This window comes from Pipistrellus hanaki (genome assembly GCF_964339955.1).
Source record: "Pipistrellus hanaki genome assembly, chromosome: 18".
In the NCBI taxonomy this organism is placed as follows: Eukaryota; Metazoa; Chordata; class Mammalia; order Chiroptera; family Vespertilionidae; genus Pipistrellus; species Pipistrellus hanaki.
The window spans coordinates 2,840,662-2,867,541 of NC_140520.1; the positions used below are offsets into that span (position 1 = coordinate 2,840,662).

General features: G+C 50.7%; 1 protein-coding gene across 4 annotated transcripts in view; it reads right to left on the minus strand.

The window, feature by feature from the left end:
• MAGI3 (membrane associated guanylate kinase, WW and PDZ domain containing 3) overlaps positions 1–26,546 on the minus strand; it is a 122,045-nt gene extending 95,499 nt beyond the window's left edge. For all 4 annotated transcript variants that reach the window (XM_084866148.1, XM_084866149.1, XM_084866151.1 and 1 more), the window contains exon 1: positions 25,779–26,546. In XM_084866148.1, coding sequence (XP_084722274.1) covers positions 25,779–26,088 — 310 coding nt within the window. In that variant the 5' untranslated portion in view covers positions 26,089–26,546. The remainder of the gene's footprint in view (positions 1–25,778) is intronic.
• Between the last annotated feature and the right edge of the window lie 334 nt (positions 26,547–26,880).

Sequence of the window (26,880 nt, forward strand, 5' to 3'; positions counted from 1 at the left end):
ACCATAAAGCGGCAAAACAACCAATGGAGTGAACGCTGAATTCCTTAAGGCGGGGGCCCTGTCTCGTAGCCAAATGCTAACAGCACTGGGCTGTGCCTACAGGGTCCTTCGATGCCAGCGCTAGCAAGGGTCCACGGCTGGTGTCCATCCAGCCCCGGCTCAGACCCCGTCGGCAGCAATTCCAGGAAGAGGCCTCAGGGTCTGGGACAGGCTGCTGCTCTCTGAGGCTGCCCACTCCATCCCCACAGCTCTGCTAGAAGGTTCTCTCACCGTGGAGCCAAATCTGTCTCTCTGTCATTGCCACCCACAGGTTCTAATTCCATCCCTCGGGACCACACAGCAGAAGCCTCAGCCTTCTTCCACCTTCCACGTGTCCAAGAGGAGAAGGTAGTCCCCAAGCCTCCTGTGGTCGTGGTGGTAGGTCGAATATTGCTCCCCACCCCCACCAAGATGTCTCCATTCTTATCTTCAGAACCTAGGAGAATGTGATCTGGCGTGGCAAATGGGACCTGGCAGATGTGATTGAGATCTCCAGATGGAGAGATTAGCCGGGATTATCCTGGTTGGCTCATTGTAATCACTAGAGTCCTCTTAAGAGGAAAGGAGGGGCGTCAGAGAGAGAGGAGATGTGACCATGGAAGTAGAGGCTGGAGGGATGCACTTGGGAGATGAAGGAGGGACCATTAGCCTAGGAACACAGGCAGTCGGTAGAACAAGCATGTCAAACTCACGGCCCAGCCAATATAATGGTGTGTAAGAAACGTTTTTAATAAAAGCTTTGTAACCTAATTTTTACAATATCCTGTTATACTTAATTACTCATAATGAACTACAACGTTCACTAATGACTGATGACTAGTCATGTTGCATTCATTTCCCTTATGCACCGGTGCACCATTTCTCTCCACTAATACCAGCAGTGAATATTTGAGCAGCCAACGGCCATGCCATTAGTCTTTGGTGTGCGCAACAGGAAATATTTTGCTTTCGGGAAACAAGAAAAATAGGTTTATTTGTGTTGTGCTTATTAATTTGTGTAGTTATTCAGTGTCTGGTAAGTTAATGTTAAAAATATATATTAATTTTTATCAAAATGTTCCATTATCTTATGTTAATGATGACTCATTTATTTCAGCCCTTTGTATTCAGCATGTCTCTACCGAAATAAACCTACCTCTCTATGAAAATGGAAGCTTTTGTTTTATTGCGGCCCACATACACTTAAACCTTGTTTATTTGGCCCGTGTTAACCTTTGAGTTTGACGTGCTTGCTCTAGAAGCTGAAAAAGGCAAGAAAACAGGTCCTTCCCCAGAGCCCCGAAGAGAAGCACACAGCCTTGCACACCTGTTTAGACATCGGGCTTCCAGAACTGTGAGTAAGTGGGTTCTCTTATGCCACCAAATGTGTGGTCATTTGTTACAGCAGCAACAAGAAACTAATACACTCATTCTCTTTCCAAGCTGAAAGACTGTTCAACCACCCTTCAAATAACTGTTTCAAATCTCATCCTCGAAATATTTCCAATCTGCCTTTTGTCTAATATCCCACGTGTTTCCCTCCTCCTGCCCTGCCCCTCCTCTCTGGCCCAAAGCGTTAGATTTTCTCTCCGGCAATGATGTCTGAAGCCCACTCCCGTCCGTCCTCTTGCCCTTACCAACCGCATTCTCAGTAAATATTAAGTTGCAATGAAACAACTGTTCCGAACTCCCAACAGTTCTGATCTTTCTAAAAGGTTAAGAGGCCTCCTTTCTCTTCTCCCAAACTGAGTTGTAAAAATATAATTTAACCTTTAGAATTCTCAAGTTCCCTCCTCCCCCGTCCGGAAGGATGTACGAGAACAGAATGTAGATTAGATAGATGACTTCTCGATTGAGACTCGGTCACATGACTCCTTGATTCATAGGATGACTGAGGAAGTTGAAGATAAAAAGCTCCCTACATTATGTATACAACTAATGTGCCCTAAACTCTACATTTATTTTTAATCAACGTGCAAATGGTAGAATGTATTACAAAAGTCAATTAAACAAAAGTACAGCATTAGTTCAGCCAATTTTTTTCACAGTAGTGAAATGGTTATATAATAGCTTTATCTGACAACATTCATTTGTATCAACAAAATGATATAGGGGGAAAAAAGTACAAATGTACTGTAATAAACACGGTGCTTCTAGTATAATTCACTTCACAGTCTTAAAGGTTTTCCAACAGTTTGTGGATGCTAAAATTTAGTGCACTGATGATATGTAAGAATTATATTAGGTATGAAACGATTCCCTGTCATACTTTCTCACTGAGCTTCTGTGCATTAAGGCAGTGGTCGGCAAACTGCGGCTTGCGAGCCACATGCGGCTCTTTGGCCCCTTGAGTGTGGCTCTTCCACAAAATACCACATGCGTGCACGCACGTACAGTGTGATTGAAACTTTGTGGCCCATTCGCAAAAAGTCTTGTTTTCGGCTCTCAAAAGAAATTTCAATCTTTGTACTGCTGGTATTTGGCTCTGCTGACTAATGAGTTTGACAACCACTGCATTAGGGCAAACAAGACTCCACTTATTTAAATATGTTTTTGCTGAAGACCATTGAGCCCAACATTAAAAAGTGGAAAATTCAAGTGTGTATAAGACATGACCAAACTTCAACTTGCTTTCATCTTGTACAAGAAGCTGGCATATTTACAAATAAAAGGAGAAAAAAGGGAGTAACACAGGCAATATAACAAGTGAGCAGCCCAGACAGTTATGTGCCGGAAAGAGTTCCAAAGAGGGAATCTAGACTGGAAGGAAGGTAGGGAGCTGGGTGAAGGGGGTGAAGGGATTGAGAAGAACAAATTGGTGGCTTCAAAACAGTCACAGGGAATGGAAAACACAGAACAAGAAGTATAGTTGACAATACTGTAATAACCATGGGCGGTACCAGGTGGGGACTGGAAATATTGGGGGATCACCTGGTAATGAGATGACTGTCTAGCCACTATGCCGTACCCCTACCACCAACACAAAATAATACTGACTATAAATGGTAATTTTAAAATAAAATGTAAAACACATACACATAAATAGAGGGCTCGATAGACTTAGAATGGTCAGAGAAGTTGGCTTTAGTCGAGCTCAGAAAGAAATGGAGGAAAAGATCCTACTAGGCCAGTGAAATAGCTACGTAAAGGCAAGAAGGCCCAAGACATGTCCAACAAACAGGAAGCAGACGAATTAGACTTTTTTTTGAGGAGGATTTTATGTAGGAAGTGGAAAAAGTTGGCAGGAGAGATGGGTTGGGTACAAGTCACGGAGCCTAACGAATCACACATCACGGAGCACGACACACACGAGACACCGAAACTTCTCCCATGCCGTGTAAATAAAGGCCCTGAGTGGCAGACAAGTAAGTTCATGTTTTCTCTGGTAAACAGAGGGGCCCGCCGAGGGCTCCGGAGGAGAGAATGACTCCCATAAACCAGGACTGGCAGCAGTCTACACAGCAAAGAGAAAAGCAAAAAACTGAAATTAAACGACCCCCGAGTGGAGGTGGGAAAAGCCCAGATAAGAAACTGGATACGAAAATGAAAATGAATGGATGGGCATACACAAAGTATTATAAAGGACTGGCAAAGCTTGGTAATTGGCTTTCTCTTTTTCGTGACAAAGAGTCTAAAATTATCCTATGGTATTTAAGTCTGGGTGCGATGCAGACTCGTTTAGAAACCATTCACTGAACACCTCCTGTGCCATCACTGAAGGGGGTGACGGGGATAAAATAACGAGCGTGACAATGAGCTACGTCAGTGAGGCTTTGAGACGAACAGGACACAGAGGAGCCAAGACCAGTCCTAGCAGCGTGATCTCTGCTGTGGAGGAGAAAAGTGACGCTCACGGGAAAGCTCACGGCCGCAGACCGAGGTCAGGACGGGCAGGTGATTTTAGGAAGGAAATCAAATGGGGAAAGGAAATCAAAGGAGAAAAATAATGCCCTGGCCTCTGTTGCTCAGTGGTTAGAGTGTCAGCACAAGCAAGGAAGGATTGCGGATTCTATGCCTGGCCCTTTGGGGTGCATGCAGGAGGCAACCAAGTGATGTGTCTCTCTTGCATGGATCTCTCTCTCTCTCTCTCTCTCTCTCTCTCTCTCTCTCTCTCTCTTTCTTTCTCTCTCTTTCTCTCTCTCTCTCTCTTTCTGTATGTCTCTGTCTCCCCCCTCTCCTTTCCTCCCACTCTCTCTAAAAATCAATAGAAAAATATCCTCTGGTGAGGATTAACAACAACAAAAAGTAGTAAAGTGTAAGTATACATATTCATTAAGTCCCTTTCTTAAAGTACTCAGTTAAAATATAAGGGATTCAAATTAAGCTTTCGGAGACCAATAAATGTGAACCCTAATTTAAGAACTCTACAAATTTACTTCTGTGATAATCTGATTGGTTGAAACTCAAAATGTTTATATTACAAAATAAAATTGCATTCTCAGAAATTAACTAATCTATAAAGGGGCACTAGATAATTTTATGGGAGATGGAAATATTCTTAATTTTGATTGTGATAACGATTATATGACTATACATTCATCAAAACCAACAGGAGTATACACCTGAAAAGGGTGAGTTTTACTACATGTAAAATATCTTAATAAAGCTGACATTTAAAAAAAAAATCACAGACTTAACTGCTAAATTCAATGGCCATTGTTCAAAGGTGATTCAACTATTACAAACAAAGTACATGCCAATATCACCTTTGCTATTTACAATACTCCATACATGTTTTTGAATGGAACTCTGCATTTCACCCTCAATTCAAGAGACACAAGTCTAAATGCTCAGGCTCAGAATCCAACCCGAGGTCTCAGTTCATAGCCTATCATCATTTTAACAAATTTAAAAATCTAAATCCTATTCCTCTTTTAACCCAGGTCTCCCTCACACTCTCGCTCCTTCTGCACCTCAGGATCCGTTACCTTCAATACCTGGTACCCTCCTACCCTCCTGATCCACCCTCTCAGGACCAGTTCTGCCTCCTGGGAACTATGGCTTCCTTTATCAGGGTTTCCATTTGTCAAGTTCAGGTCTTTAAACACTTGGGCAAATCATTTGGAAGCTGAGCCAGGTTTGGCTTTGGTGTTTGATTTGCTTGCTGACTTGAAATGTAAGACACTCACATTTTTCAAAAATGGAAATATTAACAGCTTGGTGGTGTAGCCAAGATTCCTTCTGCTTTTACACAAGGACCATCTGGCTCTTGGAAGGAGGGCAGGAACGGGGATGTGAGGAGGTAAGTTCCAGAGACACACGTTGGAGGTGTTCACGTAGGACAGTTTGTGGTGACCAAGGCAGTGACCTCGGCAAAATTTTAGGGGCAGAAGACAGAACACAACCCGTCACCAATAGGTACCAGGCATCCCAAATGGCCCATTTAACAACCTTGTGTGTATCATGGTCATTTACTAGCATGGCAGATATGGCAGCTTAGCAAATAATCCAAAATAATGGGCGACTTTCAGAACCCCTTTTTGGCTACAAGAATTCCTTTTTGGCTAAAAGGTCTGACAGAAGAAAGGAAGGAAAGAAGGAAGAGAAGGAGGGAGGGAGGGAGGGAGGGAGGGAGGGAGGAAACTGAAGATGTTGAGGCCATCTAGTATAACGGAAAAGTATTATTAGCCCCAGAACCAGAAAGATAGAATGTAACAGTTACCAAGATTCACCAAAACATTCACAGTTTTTTATGAAGTATCTCGTCTAGGAATGTCACAGCCAAAATAATTTAAAACAGCGAAAGAAAAAGGGTGGTAATTATTGTGATTGCCTCTGGGTAAATGATGAGTAATTTTTTTGTCCTGCTTCTCTATACTCTGTGGGACTTCGGGATACAGAATGGCAGCAAACTCCGGACTCATAACCAAAACCCGGCTCCAGACCTCTTTGTAATAGAAGGAGAGGCTTGCCAACCCCACAACAGGCGGGTCACTCGGGGGAAATGAAGCCGACTTACATTTCAGTCCAACTCGCAAAGAATCTCCGAAGACAGGGCACTCCCTCAACTAATTCATTTTGGACAACCAACACTGGCCCCGAAAGCTATCTGGTGAGAAGGCAGATGGGGGAGGGAGGATGAGACGGTCAGGGATGGGGTGAGGGACCCAGATCCCGCCCTTGTACTGAGCAGAGTCAGCTCAGTCAGGCGGGATCAGTTTAAAGCGCTGATGCAGGAAGAGTTCTTACAACTCTGCTTGAAATTCTGTTCTTTTGCGTCATATATCATAGGAGGTTAAGGGGGAAAAAATCCCTGAGTGCGTTTAGCAGCGGCAATTCGTCAAGTCGGTTTGGTATAACTCAGTTCGATAGGCTAATGAGATAGCTTTCCTGACACCTCTGTATGGGAAATGCCAAGGGGTGGGGGTGCCAATCAAGGAGGGGGGCGGGACTGCACAGGCAGGGGACAGTGTCCAGACACAGGAAAATAACAGCAAGAAGTGAAAATGAGATGGGATGGGGGGGGGGGCGGGGTAAAAGGGAGGAGATACCAAGTGCTAATTCCGCTTCCTCGTCTGACCTATGTCTAGACCTCAGCCAGATCTCTCCCTAATGCCAACAACGGCGCCCTTGAAGTCTCCTCCCAAACTGGTACTGACTACCACCAAGCCAGCCAGGCTTCCAGTGCCAAGTGTGAACGCTTCAGGGATATTTCATAAGAATAAATCAAAGGTGTTAAAGAAAAAACTTCCATATGATAATCTTACACTTTATAAAACTACGTGCGGATTCGGTGTATGGGGACGATGCCACCTCTCTGCCTTACCAACCTGTGTTCCCAAAGGTTAAGTTTAAAAAGAAGAAGAAAAGAAAAAGACTCACAACTTGCTTAATGCAAATGGGTGAAGTCACTTTGTGTGTGTGTTGTGTCTGTCAAAAGGGCAGGTTTTAAAAAGTCAGCTCCTGGGCGAAACATATTCCCCGTGAGTTCAAATGGTCATTCCTGTGGGCCGCTTCTCCTTCGTGTTCTTTCTAATTCTTACTGACGAGGAACTACGTCCCACTCATTTCTCTTGTTCTGGGTCAGACCCCGGGGAGTCAACTGCATTCCCCTTGAACCTTTCCGCCAAGGTCAAGGCCTTCAGTTAGGATAGACCTGCCCTCCAGTCTAGACGGCGTTGTATTGATTAATGTAAATGTGAGCATTTTTCTCAGCGTTGGTGATAGAGCAATTCTATCACCACAGTGGAGTCTGAGTTACTGGACTGAGAGCTATAAAATTAATAATGTATAGTGGCAAAGTCCAGAACTAATGAAGTTGCAAAGTACAGAAATAAAAATGGCAATCGAGTAATGCTAGAAAAATCCCGGAAGGAAATAAGGTTAGGACTCTATTGGTTCATTGCCTTGAAATCCTAATGATCAGGAGTCAACAAATGGTGGGAAAGTCTATTGTACAAGAAAGCATAAATATAACATTCATATAATGAGTCTCCCTTCTTAAAGACATGCGTGTCTCATCTTCTTGTGCCCCTTCCCTCCTTCACTTTCAAGCCTGCCACGGACGCACTGGTTCACCTGGCTAGCCAACGCCATTGGGTAGCAACGAAAATGACATAGTCCCACTCCTTAGGAAATCAGGTTCAAAGCCAAGGAAACAACTCCGGCCCAAGTCCGCAGGCATTCATTTCATTTCCCCTGATGCTGAGGTTGTTTTGTGGTGTGTGTGTGTGTGTGTGTGTGTGTGTGTGTTTACCTCGGTCGAATAAGCTCCTCTCTCTCTCTTTTGAACTTCAGCTTTTATTACATTTTTTAAAACAAACATACAGCAGGAGATGGAGAGCGATCTCAGGAAACTGGAACAAAAGTCAGAGGCTACATTCCTTGAAAGGAAGGAAATGAATCACTGCCCTCTGTGCGCGGCCTGGCGCGGGCTCCGTGCGTAGTAGGCATGCAGGGAACATTGGCTAATTAATTGCAAGGGGCCGTGCCAGCAAGAGGATTAGCGCTTGGACGAGTCCCAGGCTGCATTCCTGGACCAAACATCTGAACACGTCCTCGGTTCTACACCGTCGGGCTGTGAGTTCCAACGAGTCCTAAGTGCTGAGCTAACGTTGTAATCCAGTCCAATGCAACAGTAGTTCTGCACCCTCTGCGTTTTGCCTCCAAAGTTCGAGTCCAAAAGATGTTTAGCACATAAACCAGTTGGCAGCAACACTTGTGCCATTTCCAAAATTCACTTTGCTTCTTATTTGTGTTAAAAAAAAAAAAAAAAATCAAATGATCACCTGTACGCTAATCCCAGATCCACCGATAATTAGCCCAGTGACCTTGAGCCTGCCACTTTTCTCCCTGCCTCAGTTTTCCCATCTGTAAAACGGGGGGAAATGGGCATGTGAGAGCCCTCCTTGGGGAAATGTATTCAATTTACTTTGAAATGCTTAAAATGGTGGGGAAGATGGATGGGTAGACAGAGAGGGAGTACTATGTAATAACGCAAGTCGAGTAAAGAGTGAAGAAAGTCAGCTCGGTGCTAAATATGCCTCCCCCACAGAAAGCGAGCCTGAGCAGTCCTCCCGGGCTGCCATCTCTCCTGTCCCTAGAAATGGTACCCTCACCAAGTTCCTCGGAGCAAAAAACTAGGAATTCCTCTCCTTCCCTCATCGGTAATCTATCAGCATGTCTGCTAGATCCTCTTTCAAATCACATCTCAAATCCATCCACTTCACCTCGCTGCCATGACTCTGTACCTGCCCGATCCATCATCTTTCACCTCCCTTCCCCCTCCTCCCCCCAATCACAATGGCTTTGGGAAATGGATACCAGACAATCACCCTCCAAGCTTGCAATCCCCAGGGGCACAGAAAAAAAAGGAAACCCAGGCTCCCTGACCCAGGCTCACAGACCCCCACAGCCCCGTCTGCTTAGATCTCATCACTGTCCCTCTCCACCCCTCGGTGAGGAGGTGCAGCCACACCGCCTTTCTGGTCCTGTCACACACAGCGTCCTACGGTAAGGCCTCTGTGCTTGCCGTTCCCTTTGGCTGGGGGTTAAAAACCCTGGGCCCGTCCAGCTGCTGTGGCTCAGTGGTTGAGCGTCGACCTATGAACCAGGAGGTAACAGTTGAATTCCTGGTCAAGGACTCATGCTAGTAGGGGGCGTGCAGGAGGCAGCCGATCAATGATTCTCTCTCGTCATTGATGTATCCATCTCTCTCTCTCTCCCTCTAGTTTCCTCTCTGATATCAATAAAAATATATTTTTAAGAACTTCTGGGAGAGAAAGGGGGGTGACCATGTGGTCTGTGAGGACCCTACTGCAGGCATCTCAGTAAACTTGGAACAGCTCAGGGAGGTGGCAGCACTGCTCACCGACAGGGGGCTCCACATAAGCACAAGAGGAATTCATCTAGTCAGGGCCCAGAAGTTAGAAAATGACCACAGAAGAGCCGTGGGCTTTTAACAACATCTGTACAGCTGCTTCTTCAACCACCACCAGTGCCAGCGATGGAGAAAAATAGCACCTCAGAAGGTGAAAAGTTTGCAAACTCGGGTGATGAGAAAAATGATCCATATTTCCACTCAGTACGCTTGTAACGGTATTTCTATATAGTTATTTATCGTAAGAGGTTACTGGATACATTTAAAATGCTGATGAAATTCTCATGTGCATGATAACGCTTGGACAGTGGATTCGCATGCTACAATTAGACAGCTTTTATTCTTTCATTCAGTAATAAATTATCCTAAGAGATTATCTAGTGGCCCTTCCAAAAGACCCATTCCCAATCGCTATTCTTTCCAATGACTCTTTACAAGATCGTGTGTGTGTGTTTGCTACGTGTAGTCCGACGGGAACCTCTGGAACAAGGCTATCAAATGAACAGTAAAACAGTATCCATCTGGGGACCAACCAAGCTTCTGGGAGATTCCCGAGTCCAGAAACAGAAAAACAATCCCCTCCACAGGCGTGTTCCAGAGGTAAACAGGACACACATCACAGACAGCAGGACCCTGCCCTCGGTTCTCACTGACCCCGGCCCCGCCAGCCCACGCGGGGAAGCCCGCAGCCGCCCCGGCCGGGGGGGAGGGGGGTCTGCAGGGCCGGGTTTTCCGGGAAAGCAGAGCCGCGTGGGAGAGGCGATGGGCGCCCGGAGGAAACAAAGCCGGGAGACAGGCAGAGGGCGGGCCGGGATCAAAGGCAGCGGAGGGGCCGGGGGAGCCGCCGCATAGACAGTGCACGTCTGCGGCCCGCCCCTCGGCGGCCCCTGCGGGGCACAGGCGGGAGCCGCGGGAGCCAGAGCTGCCAGCTCCCCCGGGCCTGGCCCCGAGGCTGGGGCGCTGACACAGGAACAAGTCGCTCTGGGGGCCAGCAGCTGCCACCGTCTGGGCAGTGTTTACAGAGGAAAGACTGAGAGAGGTGTATGTTTATGCAAATAAAAATACAGATACGTGTTCGTAATAATCATCCCTCAGTAGAGATTTCAATCTTATTCTAACGTGGCATGTGTTGGGGGAGGGCTGCGGCTGTCCCCTCTGGAATTCTCTGTCTCACTTCTTTTTTTTTTTTTTTTTTTTAATATATTTTATTGATTTTTATACAGAGAGGAAGGGAGAGAGATAGAGAGTTAGAAACATCGATGAGAGAGTCATTGATCAGCTGCCTCTTGTACACCGCCTACCGGGGATGTGCCCGCAACCAAGGTACATGCCCTTGACCAGAATCGAACCCAGGACCCTTCAGTCCCCAAGCCGACGCTCTATCCATTGAGCCAAACCGGTCCCGGCTCTGTCTCACTTCTTTCTCCCTCCTTTACCCCCATGTCTAGCCCAGAACACCTACACCTGAGCCCAAGCTTGTAACCTGCCGCCTCCTCCCCGTGAGAAAAGGCCCAGCAGCATGGTCAGCACAATGACACTCCGGAGTGATGGCAAGGTAGGTAACACAGAGGAACCCACAATTCCACCGAATTCCAGGAGCGGGAGGACAACAGGGCTGCTCCCCTACTCCCCCCGGGGCCTGGAGCTGGAGGAAGATTCCAGAATGATGCTGGGCCTGGGGAGGAGGCTCTGCAGCCCCTCCCCCGGGGGCTCCGCTGTCATCCCGCTCAGCCTGATGTCCCACATGAGTTTTCCCCGCTCACTCACACTTCACCTCCCTGGTTTTGGTGTGTGCGCGGTTCAGCGTGGCCCCTGCAATCTTCACTCTGGCTCCCCGGCCCCACAATCGGGGGTGCGTTTGGCAAATGCTACCAACTCCCCCCACAGCCGTGAGGACAGAGCCAAGGAAGCTGGGGAGCCCAGGGCAGGAGCCAGCCGCTGCTCAGTGTTCCTGCCATACAGGGGCCCGTACATGCCAAGACACGCAAGAGCACGGGTGGCCGTAAAATACGGCGGAATTAGGAAAGGATGCAAAGGCGAACTCGGACAAACAGTAGAATGGTGGTTGGTTGTCAGGGGCTGGGGGTGGGGCAGATGGGGGGGGCGGTTGATAAAAGGGTACAGACTTTCGGTTATACGATTAATAAGGCCTGCGGATCGAACTGTAGAACATGGGTCTACAGCTGGGGGAAAAAAAAAAAAAAAGCTTTCTCTGGTGCTGAGCCAGCCTGACCCCGAACCTTGGCAATATCCTCAGGTTGTAACCATGTCAGCACCGGTGAGCTGCACTTCTCCCGTCAGTTCAGTGCCGGAGAGAGTCCTGGTGTCAGATGAGGTCACCGGAACCAGACACTCAGCTCCACGCCCTCTCCGCACTGAGCGCGCTCTTTCGTGTGCACACCACCACGTTCCTTAATCGGACCGCTGCTCCGACAGGCGATGGCCGACACCATGTTGCCATGGCAATGCCCTGTGCTCCTTTCTTTCATCATAATTTTTTTTAAATGTCTGTGTTGGACAACTAACTCGCCAAATTCCTGACAACTTGCCCGTCTCGGGAAGGAGTACAGCCAACCTGAGAACATCACTGCAAAGCCTCTCATCGCGAGCTCCGAGTCCTAATTGGACATTCTTAGCTCCAGTCCCCGGGAAAGAGTCCGACTGGCGCCACTCATCTTTTCAAGCCCCAGAAACTGCAGGTCGCTGACCAGCCTAGGAAGTAAGTAGCTGCTTCGGCTGAGATGCCTGCAGGCTGCAGGGGAGGCCGAGATCAAGTGACAACACAGACGTCTCAGCAGCAGAGACAGCAGGTAGGACAGACACACGCCAACCTAGTACAAAAGGTCACTACCAGCGTTAACAGTCCATCGGCCATGCTCCCTGCAAAAGGAGCAGCTCACAGAAATCAAGAAAGGGCTACCTAGTGCTTAAAATCCTGCATTTAATAAGATGGGTGTCTGGGAGGTTCAGCGGGCACTCAGCACCCTCCTCCTTCTGGCAGGCCTTCCAGAAAGGCAGACGCTGGGAAACTGAAAGCTGTTATCTGTGCAGACTCCTTTACCGCTAGCATTCAGGCTGCAAACCTGACGCCACCGTTAGGGGGCGGGACTCAAAACCAGAGCCCCACGGGCCTGTCGTGTGAGCTGCTTTCAACTTAGCAAAGAAGGTTATGGCCATGGCCCTGCCCCGTGTCCAGCACCGAGGGTGCTGAGGACAGTGGCAGCAGTGGCAGGTCCAGCATTCCGTTCAGGGGCCTCAAGAGGAAGCTGTCACAGCCGGGGCCAGACGCGACATTCCAAACGTCAACAGCCACGATGGCGACGGCAGCGACCGCGGTCATCGTCATCGCGGCCATCGCAGCCACAGTGGCATCTGCCTGCCGTGATCGCAGGGACGCCCTCCTCGCTGCCACGTCCCCGGCCACGGCAGAGGTGGCAGCCCCCGTGGCGCGTGGCTGCACGGTGCCGTGTCCCGGAAGTCCTTCTCAGAGGCCTGGCCTGGAGCCCAGCCCTCCTCCCTCCGTCACCCCCCTTCCTCCTCCAGCACTGAACCCCGGCCGATGCCGCTCAGGCTGCTGGGAGCAAGGCGTGTTACGTGTCTGCAGGCGGGTTGTTCTTCCCCAGACCCGCAGCAGGGCGCCACGCCCACCCGTTTCACCCACAGTGTGACTCTGTCTCCCCACGGTTTGGTTTCATTTTTTAATATATTTTATTGATTTTTTTTTTTTTTTTTTTTTTTTTACAGAGAGGAAGGGAGAAGGATAGAGAGCTAGAAACATCGATGAGAGAGAAACATCAATTCAGCTGCCTCCTGCACACACACACACACACCCCCCCCCCCCGGCTGGGGATGTGCCCGCAACCAAGGCACATGCCCTTGACCGGAATCGAACCCGGGACCTTTCAGTCCGTTCTATCCACGGGGCCAAACCGGTCAGGGCCCCACAGTTGCCTCCTCATCCCCTTTCTTCAGCGTGCCTCTCACAGGCGCGCCCCTTCTCCTCTGTGCCGCCGGCTCTCGGGGCCCTGAGACGTGGACGGTCCCGGCCCCTGTAGGGGCACAGCCCTCCCTTCAGTCACATCAACCATCGTCACAGCCAGACCAGCTCAGGGACCCGGAGCCCAAGTGCCCTCGATGGTCCCTCTGCCACGTCCCTGAGCAGGCCCCAGCCCTAAAGCTCGGCCCCCACCCTCCCTCTTGGTCATCTTCCCCTTCGTCACCCCCTGGTCAGAGGGATGGAGACGGGGGCGGGGGAGGGGCTAGGACAGCAACGGCAACCTCCACGTGGCAGCATCCCTTCGCGAGGATCCCACGGAGACCATTCCGATGGGAAGGTTCGTATCCAAAGCTGATCCCTCTCACAAGAGCATTCGGCTCCTGGGCCGGCGCACCCTTTCCTGAGTCTTCGCATCTGAACCATGAGCTGCAGCGTTCCGGGAGGCTGAGGGCGCCCTGGGAGCCCGCGGCACGTGAGGATGCCCGCGCTTGTCCCGGGCCCCAGCTCCTGGGTCACCCTCCTCCCTGCCTCCAGGCACGCCACGCGCTGATGGCCTCGCCAACCGAGCCAGCACGCCCCACGTAATCCCCAGAGCACACGGAGTTCATACAGAGACAGGCATGTTGAGCATGTCCTTTTCTCCCTCCCCCCAACCCCTCCCCCCCCACTACTTCCTACAGAAATTCCGAGGCCCGAGACCAAACAATGGGAGGAACCTGCACTCCGGCCCAGCTCCCGCCAGTTTCCTGCCCGGAGTCCCGGGCGGTCACCTCGTGGCCACGCCCCCAGGTACCCATCCGTGACCAGGGGTGCTGGACGGACGGCGAGGGCTCCTCCCCGGGGGCCGGCTGATGGCTTCAAGCCCAGAGGGAACACACAGCAGCACACACACTCCAAGAACAAGAGCTCCACACCAGCTCCGCTGCCTCCTCCAAAGAGCCGCCGCCCCGTGCGGCCCTCCGGGCCTGGGCCGGGAGACCCACTCCGACACAGGGGCTGACTCCCGCCCGGCCCGGCCCGGCCCGGCCCCGCAGGGTCTGGCTTAAGCGAATGTGCTCTGACAGGGTCCGCACACTCAGAGAAGTCCTCAGTCCAACGCATCCGAGCTTCCTAACCCCCAGGTGAGCGGGCCAGCCGGCACCATCCGGGGAGGGAAGCACAGAGCAAGCGGACAGGAAGCAGGAGAGCAGGATGACACCCCCAGGATCGAGGAGACCGTCCCTCAAGGCTGTGTGTCCTGAGAGGGCCTCGGCTTCTACCCGAGCCGGGGGAAACACCGCCTTCCGAAGGCAGCGAGAAGGGATGCTCACGCTGATGCTCGCCAATTCCTGGGGATAACTGATTTATTATACAGTTTAGCTGTACCGAGGACACTGCCCGGCCACGCACTTTGTTCAGAGACGACAGAACCAAGCGCGGGAGCTTTAAGCACCTGCCCAGTGTTTCGCCGGGTTGGACACCCACCCGACGATTGAGAAGGGTGGGGGTTTTCACCTCCACAGGGAGAGAGGGAGTCGGGCAGGTTTGTCAGACACGGTGGAATAATGCTCACTGGCAAGCCAGGGAGGGCTGAGGCAGCTCCCGGTCCCGCCCGGGAGTGTGCGTGACCTCCTGTGCCATCTCCCCGGCACGCCTCCGCTCTGCCGTGCGTGAAAGGGAGGCAAGGAGGCCGGCCGTGGCGAACGGCACGGTACCCGTTTCTCTACAGGCAGCACGTGTGCGCCAGCACGCAGGTCCTTGTAAGCCAAAGGAGGGGGTGCAGGACACCCCGGTACATGGCTGTTGCTTTGGTGGTGGCTGGTATGATCATGACAAGGCCCCACGTTGGAATAGGACGAGAGCAAGGTTGTCAATTGACAGTTGCCACCAAAGAGGGTTTGAGGTGTCATTTCACTCATCAACAGCACAATGTGAGAGTGAGCGTTAGTTAGCAAATCTAACCCCATTCAAAGGGAATTCAATTTTTCCGGCAAAAATCAAATACCGGCATCAGTGAATAGTATCCTTAGCTAAAATAGGTAATGTTTTGACACCACGTTCTGTCGACAGGCAGTGAGGTGGGTGAAAGCGCAGTTCTGCGAGCAGAGGAAAGGAAGTTCGTATCACTGTAATGGATTTCATGGCGTAATTAGGCAGTCGGATCCTAGCAGGTGATTTTCCACAGAAACCCCAAGGGAACGTAACCCAATGTCAGCATACCCAGGCCCTCCTGTGATTCTCATTGACACCTCACACCCCGTCCCACGGATGCTCGTTTTTATGTGTAACACGTGCATTTACCAATAACCTACCAGCATTTCACACTCTCTGAGGGCCCAACTACCAGGCTCAACTGCAAAGCTGCTACTGTGCACTCCATTCCCAAGCAGAAGGCTGACATTACGATTGTTTTTATGGCTCCAAAGTTGAAGACATTAAGTAGAATATAAAAATCCCTACATATAAAAGCCAAGCAACCGGAACGATGGAACAACCAGAAAGACTGGTTTGCTATGACACACATAGCAGTGGCCAACCGGCCCAATTGGGCCCCCCCCCCCCAACCTTCTGTGGCCCCTCCCCTAGGCCAGTCCCACCCCCAATCGGACTCCCCATCCCTCCCCGTCACGGGCCCGGCCCGGATAGGTCCCCATCAGGGTGGGCAGCCAGCCCCACCCGTGCACGAATTCATGCACTGGGCCTCTAATGGTGTGAGAAGATATTCAGGGTACCCACCCCTCCCTTTCAGCCCTCCACCTCCACTCCAAGTACTTCTGTGCCCCCCTGCAGGGCGGGCAGGAAAAAAAACTTAAAGGTGGTCAGACGTTACCCTGCAATGCTCGCCAAACAACTGCTTTGATGACTGCACAGACACCACATTACACCCTTAAGCAGTGTTTCTAAGTGAAGAGTCAGTGAAGTGCTTTCTTTATGTGTAACTTCTATGAGATCATGGGCAAAAGGGTATCATTAGGGAGCCAGCCCTTAGAAATAATACAATAATGATACAGTTTTTAAAAGGCCATTGTTTTAAAAGCAAAACAGCTCGAGAAGCAGCGACTTTAGAATTTCACTTTCAAAACGGTACACCTCAGGGGTGGGCAAAAGTAGGTTTACAGTTGTTCACATGGAAAAAGACACGGAGGTCATGGTTATTACAACAGCTTCATTAACGCAAAAGACCGTCACAATGCAACTGTACACCTACTTTTGCCCGCCCTTGTATTACAGGTTAAAAAACTGCGTTAACTGGGCTAATGATCATTTTCTCAATGCCAAGGATAATGAGATGGTCCTCCCAAGTAGCCCATCTACCTATGGAGAAGCGGCATTGATTTAGAGAACCATATTCAACACCAAAAAAAATTCAAAGAAAAACTACAAGCAGTCCTTTCAAATTGTGCACATTAAGGTCTTATGAACATCCCAATTTTTATTTTTTTTTAAGAAACAGCATTTAGAAAAGAGCCACTTTTTAGAGTTTTTTATTGAATAAAAAAAGATAATGTTGCTCTAGTTGGTTTGGCTCAGTGAACAGTAGACTGAAGGACCCCAGGTTCGATTACGGTCAAGAGCATATACCTCGGTTGCAGGCTTAATCCCTGGCCCTGGTTGGGGCAGGTGTGTGAGGCAGATAAATGATGCTCTCTCACACCGATGTTTCTCTCTCTGTGTGTCTCTCTCCCTCCCTTCACTCTCTTTTTAAAAAAATCAATGGGAAAATATCCTCGGGTGAGGATTTAAGAACAACTGTTAACAACAACAAAGATAACATTTTAGGAAAATTGGTGTCTCGATTTTGGTCTCTAGCCAATATCAGGTTTGTAAAAAAAAAAATTAAAAAAAAATGATAGTTTTATGAAAACTGTGTGCAGCTGTTGGTCTCAAAATAAGAGAGATTAAACGTTTTAAAACAGGCCAATTCCTCCAGCACTGTCTCCCAGCATCCCATCTTTTAAGGACCTACCCCGCCCCTCTCTCCTGGGGTTCCGGTCCGGTTATTAATCATTGTGCTTCCTATGCCAGCTGCAGGGGCGGACGTGGGGCCAGGCCTGGCCAATCATGAAACCCCACTGCCCTCTCCACAACTGGTCCCAGAGATGGGCACTGGGCCAGGGGCAGTCCCTGCATGAGGTTTGTCACTGGATTCCAGAAAGAAAGAAAAAAGATGAGAAGCATGACTTGGATTCAAAGTCACCTTCCCTGCTACCCTGAGACCAAACCGAGGAAGAAGCCAACCCAGAGGAAGAGAGAGTCCAGTGAACGGAGGGTGTGAATGGAGCTGTTCATGCCCCGTGCCTGCGCTGTCATGTATGTAAGCCAATAAATGCCTCCGTGGCCTACATTTCTCTCTACAGCGTTTCTGTCATTTGCTACAGAATCCTTGCAAGTACATAAGCTGGACTGTGAGTGAGGAACTGTTTTCCCTTCCTGCTGAGATGCAAGCTACATATCACCAGATGCCTGTTGTAAACCGGATAGCCACAACCAAAGAGCAATGTACTGCCTGGACTCCTCCATTAAAGTGGATTTTTAAAGTCACTTTATTAGAGGGGAAAAGCCAATTTCGTTTAATTCTATTTGAGTAAGTTAAAAACAAAGCATTTATGAATAAAGACTTCTTTTTTGCCTTCCTTTTGGAGTATTGTCTTTTAGTAAAACTACTTCTGTTAAATGTCCTCATGTGGAGTAAAATCCCCTATTTCCCAGGCACACAAAATTCCCATAGAGCAACGAGATACGGGGCAGCCTCTCACAAGCTTCCTCAAGCAAGAAAAATATTGTGTCTAAAAGTCTCTGCCAAACACACACACACACACACACACACCCCAGCACAGAGCCCGAGAGGCCTGCGCGTTTTAATTCATAGATCAGTCACTGTTCACATTGTAAACCCAAGGCGAGAAGGGAATTCTCTTCATAGAGCAGGTCATAATGAAGCCCTGGCCATGTAGCTCAGTGGGTTACTCACCATTAGAGCATAGTCCTGCTATGCCCAGATTGTGGGCTCAAACCCACTCCCCCTCTCCCCCTGCCCCCCCCCCCCCGGGAAACATAACAAGAATCAACCAATGAATATATAAGTAAATGGAACAACAAATCAATGTTTCTCTCTCTCCCTCCCTCTTTCCCTCCCTCTCCCTCTCCCTCCTTTGCTATCTGTCTAAAATCAATTTAAAATTTTAAAAGAACATATAGTGATTTACTAAATCGGAAGCAAAATTTCTTCACATTTCCCATTCTATAATAGGTTTAGAAGCCCTAACGTCCATATAAATTATAGCAGAAACGTGGAACCCTCTTCATTTCTTATTGAGGCTCTAAAACAGTATCTGTAGTGTAAAGTGTTCATGACACAGAGTATCCTATGATCTGTGCCCACTATCTGTCCTCCCCCTCCCCCCCAAGTATTTCGATATGTCACAAGTCAAATTATGGTCCCCAAAATGTAGTCCATGCCCTGGCCATGCTGGTATGACTGAAAGGGGGGGAGAGGAGCCCTGGGAACCACTGTGACAGCTGCATAGGGACCACATGGCTGACTAGGGGAGTGGAGATTCTTATTCGATCCCCTTTCCACTGCGAGTCAGTCAGCTGTGACCGTCACAAAAGAGAAGGCAGGGTCAACGTGGGAACACATTTTCGGCTCGACTAGCAAATTGTGCTTTCCCATAAAGCCGGCTGGGTTTCCGAAGCTGCCCAAGAAAGCCCGTTAGCCTGCGGGGGCAGTGCTAATGGCGGCATTTCATCCGCATTATGGGCTAAATGAAAATACTCCGAGCACTACACGTTGAGGAAGGTTGAAGGTAGAAACCGCCTTAAGCACCTTACCAATATTATTTACAGAAGAAAAAGCATTGCCGGCTCCAGCTTAAAAAGAAAAAGAAAAAAAGCTGAAAGGAGACACTTATAGAACTACTTACACTTGTTAAATTATGAATATGGTCGATTAAAATGGCTTTCCCGCTACTTTCCAATTATTCTATAATGTGGATTTTGTGCTTTTGTACAAAATGAAGTTATATACACACACAACACTACTGCCATGGGCCATACTACAAATGCTTCCATGATGCAGGTTCTTCGCAGGCGTTTTTTCTCTCCTTCACTTCCTACTGACCACTGAGCTGCTCTTAATTCCACTCCACCAAAATGTACCCATCTTTCAAAGCCAGGCTGAGTCCAAAATTATCCACAATTTATTTCCTCCCCAACCAGCCTAGTCAGAAAAGAAGGGCAGGTGGCAAGGACCATAGCAAAACGTAAAAGGAACTTCCAAAAATATACTATGCATGCTCAGATGCGAATCATTTCTTAGAATTAACAGATGGTTTTAGAATAAACAAACAAACAAACAAACACAACAACAACAGATCTCTTTAAAGTAAGCAAACGGTTTCATGTGGTTTTCAACAAAAACGGTACAATATAAACCCAATGCATACAATGCAGGTTATATCATTACAAACATTGTAAGTAAAACACAATATATCTTAAGGGTAATTTAAATTTAAGGGCTTTTCAAAAGATAATCTTGTTTATATTTGATTGCCCTCTTTTTGTAATGACTTGAGAACACCAAATCCTAAGATGCAACTACACACCGTTTTCAGAACAGAATAGCAGGCAACCAATTCCTTAGTCTAGCGTCCACCAAAATTCATAGGAAAAAAATTTTTTTAACTGATTTCAGAGAGAAGGACAGAGAGATAGGGAGAGAGAAACATTAACGACGAGAGGGAATCATCAATCAGCTGTTTCCTGCATGCCCCTTCCTGGGGACCGAGCCCATAACCCGGGCATGTGCCCTGATGGGATTCGAACCATGACCTCCATGGGTCTAAGCTCAACCACTGAGCCACAAGGGCCGGGCCTATGAAGCTTGCCTAAAGTTTTATTTAAGAACTGGGACAAAGTGAAAAAAGATAAAATGGCTCCAGGTACTCCTTACCAGGGAATCATTAAGCTCCCACTAAATTGTGAGCTTCTTGAAGACAGAGACTATGTCTGACCCATATTTAAATTTTATTTTTTTATATCGCCAGTGCTACCTCCCATGGTGGACACACCACTAAATGAGGAGGGAATGAATGTGTTCCAGTAATGATATAGCTTTTTCATGTTCTCTTTATAAAGCAAAATAAGCATTTTTTTTTTAAACATTCCGAATAATGCTTGCCCGGGGAGAAGCAGAGCGACGAAGACGCCTCTCTAACTCCCAGGCCCTCACAGCACAGCCTCCGCTCCGAGGATCCTCTCCTTAGCAACAGTGCGAAGTGAGGACATTCACGCTCTCCGCCGAGACATGGTCGTACTGCAAGGACATTCCTTCCCAGAATGTCAACCAGAAACAAAAGTGATCAATTCAGGAAAGGAGACACCGTTCCAGTCTTTGATACCAAACACTTATCCTTCCTCAAACCACTGGGAATTGACTTGGAAACTGGAAGTTTGAAATTGGCAGGTGATACGGAAATGGTTCATAAACATGGAATTCTACAACACTCTCCTCTCCCCCTCCCCCTCAAACACGGAGTGCCCACAGGACTGACACAGCCCCGGGGGCCACACGGGAAAGCCACGCTAGGAACGGATTCCCCTGAGATGACGCGTGACTGCGGAAGCCAGATCCCTGAACACAGGTAGATTTGGTTTAGCATCAGTTCACATAAATTAGAGGCCAGGGGGAGGGGGAGGGAGTCCCTGAAACTTGTCTATTGTAAGAAGAGGGGGTGGGGTTTTTGTTGTTGTTTTGTTTGTTTATTTTTAGTTAGTTCTCACCCGAGGATATTTTTTCTGTTGATTTTTTTTAGAGAGAATGGAAGGGAAGGAGTAGACAGAGAGAGAGAGAGACAGAGAGAGAGAGAGAGAGAGAGAGAGAGAGAGAGAGAGAGAGAGAGGGAGAGAGAAACATCAATTGGCAAGACACACACCGATTGGTTGCCTCCTGCCCACCAACCAGGGCTGGGATGGAGCCTGCGATGGAGGTACGCGCCCTCGATCAAAATCAAATCCTTGAGTCCAAGGGCCAGCGCTCTGACCAATGAACCACACCAGGGAGGGCAAGGGGTTTCACAAGTGCCTCTCAGGGTCTTAGAGGAAAAACAGTTTATACAGGGTGTCACCAAAAAAACAAAACAAAACGTAGCCAGTATACACACGTGAACGGCCGAAAGCTCAACTCAGAAAATGAAATACGTGTATTTTAATAAACACCGCCTTTATGATTATTCACAGTGTGTGTATACATTTTGGGGGAACACCCTATATTTTCCAAGGAACGCTGAGTGGTGTGCCAAGAAAATCAGTGTTAGCATTAAACGGAAAAGAGTAAAAACGACCTGAAGAGTGAAAGGGCCAAACGTGAAGCATCTGCTCTGCCGCAGCGGAGTAGCCCAGAACTCAGGAACCGCGTGTGTCCAATGAATGGAGCCCAGAACTTGAACCTTGGGTCAGGAAGACGAGCTTTAGACGCCCCAAAATTTGGGACAGCGGGAAAGTTTCAAAGGTCAAGTTTACGCAGTTTGATGCTAGTTTTCCTCACAAGGGTGGCTCACCCAACCTCTAGTTTCTTTTCCTTAAAAAGGGGGGAAGGAGAAAAGTTTGGATTGCCAATCTAGAAGGCTAGCAACGCACTCTAATTTCTCTCACCCTTCTCTTCTTCAACCAGGACAACCATCTACACAAAACTCACCAAAGTCCCAAATGACCCACTCGGCAAAAGCAACGAAAACACCCAAAAGTGAAAGGGGTAGAAATGGCTTAAAAGTATACTTTGAAGTAAAATCAAAGAAACTAATCGCGGCCACTGGACTGTATCATGAAACTATTTCGTCAGAAGTTCAAAGTTCAGCTTCCTTTACTACGAGGACAGCACACAAAGTTCAAGTGAAAAGTTTTTGCAGGAAAATAAGCCGCAGGGTTGTAGTTAAGAAGCAGGTGACTGGCGGGCTCACGAACAGGTGGACTAAGGATTCTCCTGATGCTGGGCAGTTATAATGATACTGAAGGTTCAGCCAGAAACTCCCCAACTCTCACAGGAGAAGCCTCAAATTAGGAACCGTATTCTAAAGAGGAACTTTCAAAGCTCCTTAAAGAGTAGAACAAAGAAAAGTAAAAATCAAAGCCCCAAATCAAAGCTAGACAGTCACTGCCGGGAAGAACCTGCACTGAGTCATTGGGTGATGAGGCTTCGGCTGGGCTCCTTAGCATCTCCGAGAACCTCGATGAACAGGAGCAGGAGGGGAGAATCAGTGCTCAGCAGCCTAACCCACAGCCCAGCTCACCGCCCCCCCCACAGCCCAGCTCACCCCCTCACGGCCCAGCTCACCCCCCCCCACAGCCCAGCTCACCCCCCCCCCCACAGCCCAGCTCACCCCCTCACGGCCCAGCTCACCCCCCCCACAGCCCAGCTCACCCCCTCACGGCCCAGCTCACCCCCCCACGGCCCAGCTCACCCCCCTCCACAGCCCAGCTCACCCCCCTCCCCACAGCCCAGCTCACCCCCTCACGGCCCAGCTCACCCCCCACGGCCCAGCTCACCCCCCCCCCACAGCCCAGCTCACCCCCTCACGGCCCAGCTCACCCCCCCCCACAGCCCAGCTCACCCCCCCCCCACAGCCCAGCTCACCCCCTCACGGCCCAGCTCACCCCCCCCCCCACAGCCCAGCTCACCCCCCCTCCCAAGACCCAGCTCACCCCCCACGGCCCAGCTCACCCCCCACCACGGCCCAGCTCACCCCCCACGGCCCAGCTCACCCCCCACCACCCAGCTCACCCCTCCCATGGCCCAGCTCACCCCCACAGCCAGCTCACCCCTCTACACCCCAGCTCAGCCCCCACGGCCCAGCTCACCCCCCACAGCCAGCTCACCTTTCTACACCCCAGCTCACCCCCCACGGCCCAGCTCACCCCCCACGGCCCAGCTCACCCCCCACGACCCAGCTCATCCTTATGGCCCAGCTCACCCCTCTACAGCCCAGCTCACCCCCCACCGCCCAGCTCACCCCTCCCACGGCCCAGCTCACCCCTCCCACCGCCCAGCTCACCCCCCACCGCCCAGCTCACCCCTCCCCCGGCCCAGCTCACCCCCCAGGGCCCAGCTCATGCCTCTACCATGGACTCTGTCCGAAGACAATACGAGATCATGCCCGCTGTCACTACACCTTATAGCAGGGTTACATGTACTCTGGCGCTGTGCTAGTTTCCAAAGGACATGCTATGAACATAGTTTAACGGAGAGTTACTAACAGATGAGAGGCAGAGTGCTAAGTTCCCTTGTCAATACTGATTAAAGTGAAAAATCCATTTCCCTCCAAAGTCGGATGAAAGGAAGAGAAACAAACAGGGCCCAGGCCAGATCCCTTCCTCAATGTGTTTCCCTGCTCTTCTCATTCACACCCCACAGCACGGAACCTCTGTCTTCTCTGGAGGCAACCTTCATTCGGTCTTTAATCACAAAGTTCTATGAATAACTTCTTCGAGTCCTTAACTGCTGATATTTAAAGCCGTGCGCTTAACCGGCAAAAATCTTTCTATTTTACAATAAATGTTTAAGCAAAGTCGTTTAAGAGAGCCATTTAACATAATGCTTACTATGAGGCTGTTAAGAAATTAACAATACTATTTTTAAGAGATTAAAAATTTGTCATTACAACTTGCCTAGAAACAAGACTATTAATCTTAGATGACACACTGTGGTACCCTTTAGAAACTCCTGACCAGGAATCGAACCCACAACCTTGGCACATCAGAAGGATGCTCTAACCAACCGAGCTACCCGGCCAGGCCAAGAGTAAGATGTCATATTGCTCTATCAATGTCAACGACATTCTGGGACATAGGATAATATTACTAAATACTCTCTAAGTTCGAATTCTTTTCTTAAATCTGGTATAAAGGTTGAGAAAATGTATAATATGCAGACCAGACTAGTTTTAATTAAAGATCCGCTCCCCAAGCTACAATATAAACCCCTTCCTTCACCAATCAACTCTGACAGCGTTTTTGAAAATTAAGTTATACTCTCACCTGTGCCCCAACAAATCAAAGCCAAACACAGAGCCATGATGCCCACGATCTCAGCAGTCCCTGACTCACCTGGACCAGTCAGTGCTGGGCATACAGGATCGTCACATTCCAGACAGAACCTGACTGGCCCCCCAGCCTTCCCTCTGCCCTCCACATAGGGCTCTGGAAGACTGAGCCAGGAATTTTTGAATTCGCAAAACTATACAGGAAAAGGTGTGTTTAAATCTCCCAAAGTTTTAAAGATGAACAGCAATAAAAATAAATAAATAAATAAATAAAAGCTCACACAAACGGATCAGCTTCAAATGAATACACCAGAACAGACCGTGTGAAAAAGATCCCCGCGTAAGGTGGCAGGCACATGTGAGTGCGTCTGTGTATACATACACCCACGATATATGCACATATGTATCATGCACCATGAACCAGTCCTTGCAGTCAAGCTCAAGGACTATTAAAAAAGCATTTCCCCAGCTTGCTGAGAAGGGGGTGTGGGGGTGGATGGGGGTGGGCACATAGGGAAAATAACGTATTACATTTTTCTCCAGAATTTTCTGGCATTTTTTGCGGAAAGGGATGGACTGCTTTTTCTAGCCCGGGCAGCCCGTTCTGTTCGGATGCACGGTGCATGCGGCCGGACACATTCAGCAGAAACAGCCCGATGTTTAACGTTGTGGTTCTGATCCTCTCTCCTGCGAGCAGCTCAGAGAGCAGAGCCACCTCCTAGGGATGCTGAGACCGACCCGCTCCCGTCCGTGGCAAATGCTAAGGGCTGGCGCAGGCGCTCGGGTTGCACGGCTCCCGGCTCAGCCCGGCTGGGAAACTGACAAGACATGTCATCAACGCAACGCTGTTTTGCAGCCGTTTTTTACCAGCCTAGAGACGCCAGGACAACTGGGGGGCCCTTTTTGCCCACCCCCTTCCATAAAATCCTGTAAAAAAAAAAAAAAACCATCAGGGACACAAGATTTCACGCTGCCAGGCGCCTTAGGTCTTCCTGCTTGGAAGCCCAGGCTGGTCCACAGCAGATCGCTGCAGGCACACGCCGTGCTCGGGGGGCACATCCTGCGCCGCTCGCCATGGGTGCCCGCACCCCGGGGCCGCCGGGGCGGGCAGAGCCGGGCGGCAACCTTGGCGCCAACTCCCTCCGCCGCCACGACCCCTCTCCCTGCTCCAGAGACAATGCTACCGCCGCCGGGAGGACCTTTCCACAAAGGAGAACGGAGAAGGGCTGGTGTCCACGCGAGTCCAAAACTCCGCGGTGACAGCGCCCGGAGCAGCCCGGGCTGCAGCCCGGGATCCCGCCGCCCCTGCCCGGCGCCCGGAGGGCTGCGATCGATCGCGGGGACCCTCGGGCGGCGGGGAGGGCCCCGCTCCCGGGCAGCCACCCCCCCCCCCGGGCCCGCCCCTCCGCCGGGCACAGCGGACACTCACCCGGCTTCACGGTCTTGAGGCGGATGGGCTCGCGGAAGTGGCGGATGACGGCCAGGGTGTCCCGGTGGGTGAGCCCGCTGACGGGCGTGCCGTTCACCTCCAGCAGCACGTCCCCGGGCGCGGGCGGCCGGCCGGAGAGCACGCAGCAGGTGCCGGGCTCGGCGCGCGGCCGGCCCAGGTGCGGGAACTCGCCGCGCTCCGCGCCGCCGCGCACCTCCACGCCCAGCTCGCCGGGCGGCCCGGCCCAGGACACCACGCACTCCTGCACCTTGCTCAGCCAGTGCTTCTTCTTCTTCAGCGTCTTCGACATCCCGGCCCCGCCGCACCATGGGGGCCCCCGGCCGGCGGCGGGCCCCCCGGCGGACACGGCCCCCGGCCCGGCCGCCCCGCGCGCCGCGCGCCCCTCAGACGCCCTGCCCGGCGGCGGCGGGAGGAGGGGGCGCCCCCCGGCGGCTCCGGGGGTGCCGGGCGGGGTCCCCGGCGTCCGCTGGTCTCCGCCGGCCCCGGTTCTGGTTCCGCGCCCGGCGGCGGCGGGAAAGGCGGGGGCTGAGGGGCGGCGGGCGGGAGGTCAGCGGGGAGGCGCCGGGGCAGGAGCCATCCGTCGGGGACGCGCACGATCCCCCCGAGACCGGTGCCTGGATCGCCGCTGCGGAGCCGGAGCGCGGAGACCGACGCCTGGCCGGGCTGCCAGGAAACTGCCGCTTTCAAACCCGCCGCAAGCGCCTCGCCGCCGGCCCTGCCCCCGCCGCCCGCCGCCCGGCCTCCCTCCCGCCCGCCCGCCCGCCCCGCCCGGCGCCCGGCGCCCGGCGCGCTGCCGTCACCGGCCCGGCGCTCGGATTGGCTCCCGGGGGGCAGAGGGGCGGGCCCTAGCCGAGAGTGAGGCGCGCCGATTGGGTGGCTGGGGAAAGGGGGCGGGGCTAGGATGACTGAAGTTGAGAGAGGGTGGGAAAAGAAGTTTGCAGAGGGGGGAGAGGGCGACGGGAGGGGCAGGGGAGTGGAACCGGCTCCAGATTGCAGGGCCCGGAGGCCCTCGGGCAGCAGCTGGAGCCGGAGGAAACTCGGATCGGAGGAGAGATCCCAGTCCCCGGGGTGGAGGCGTGGC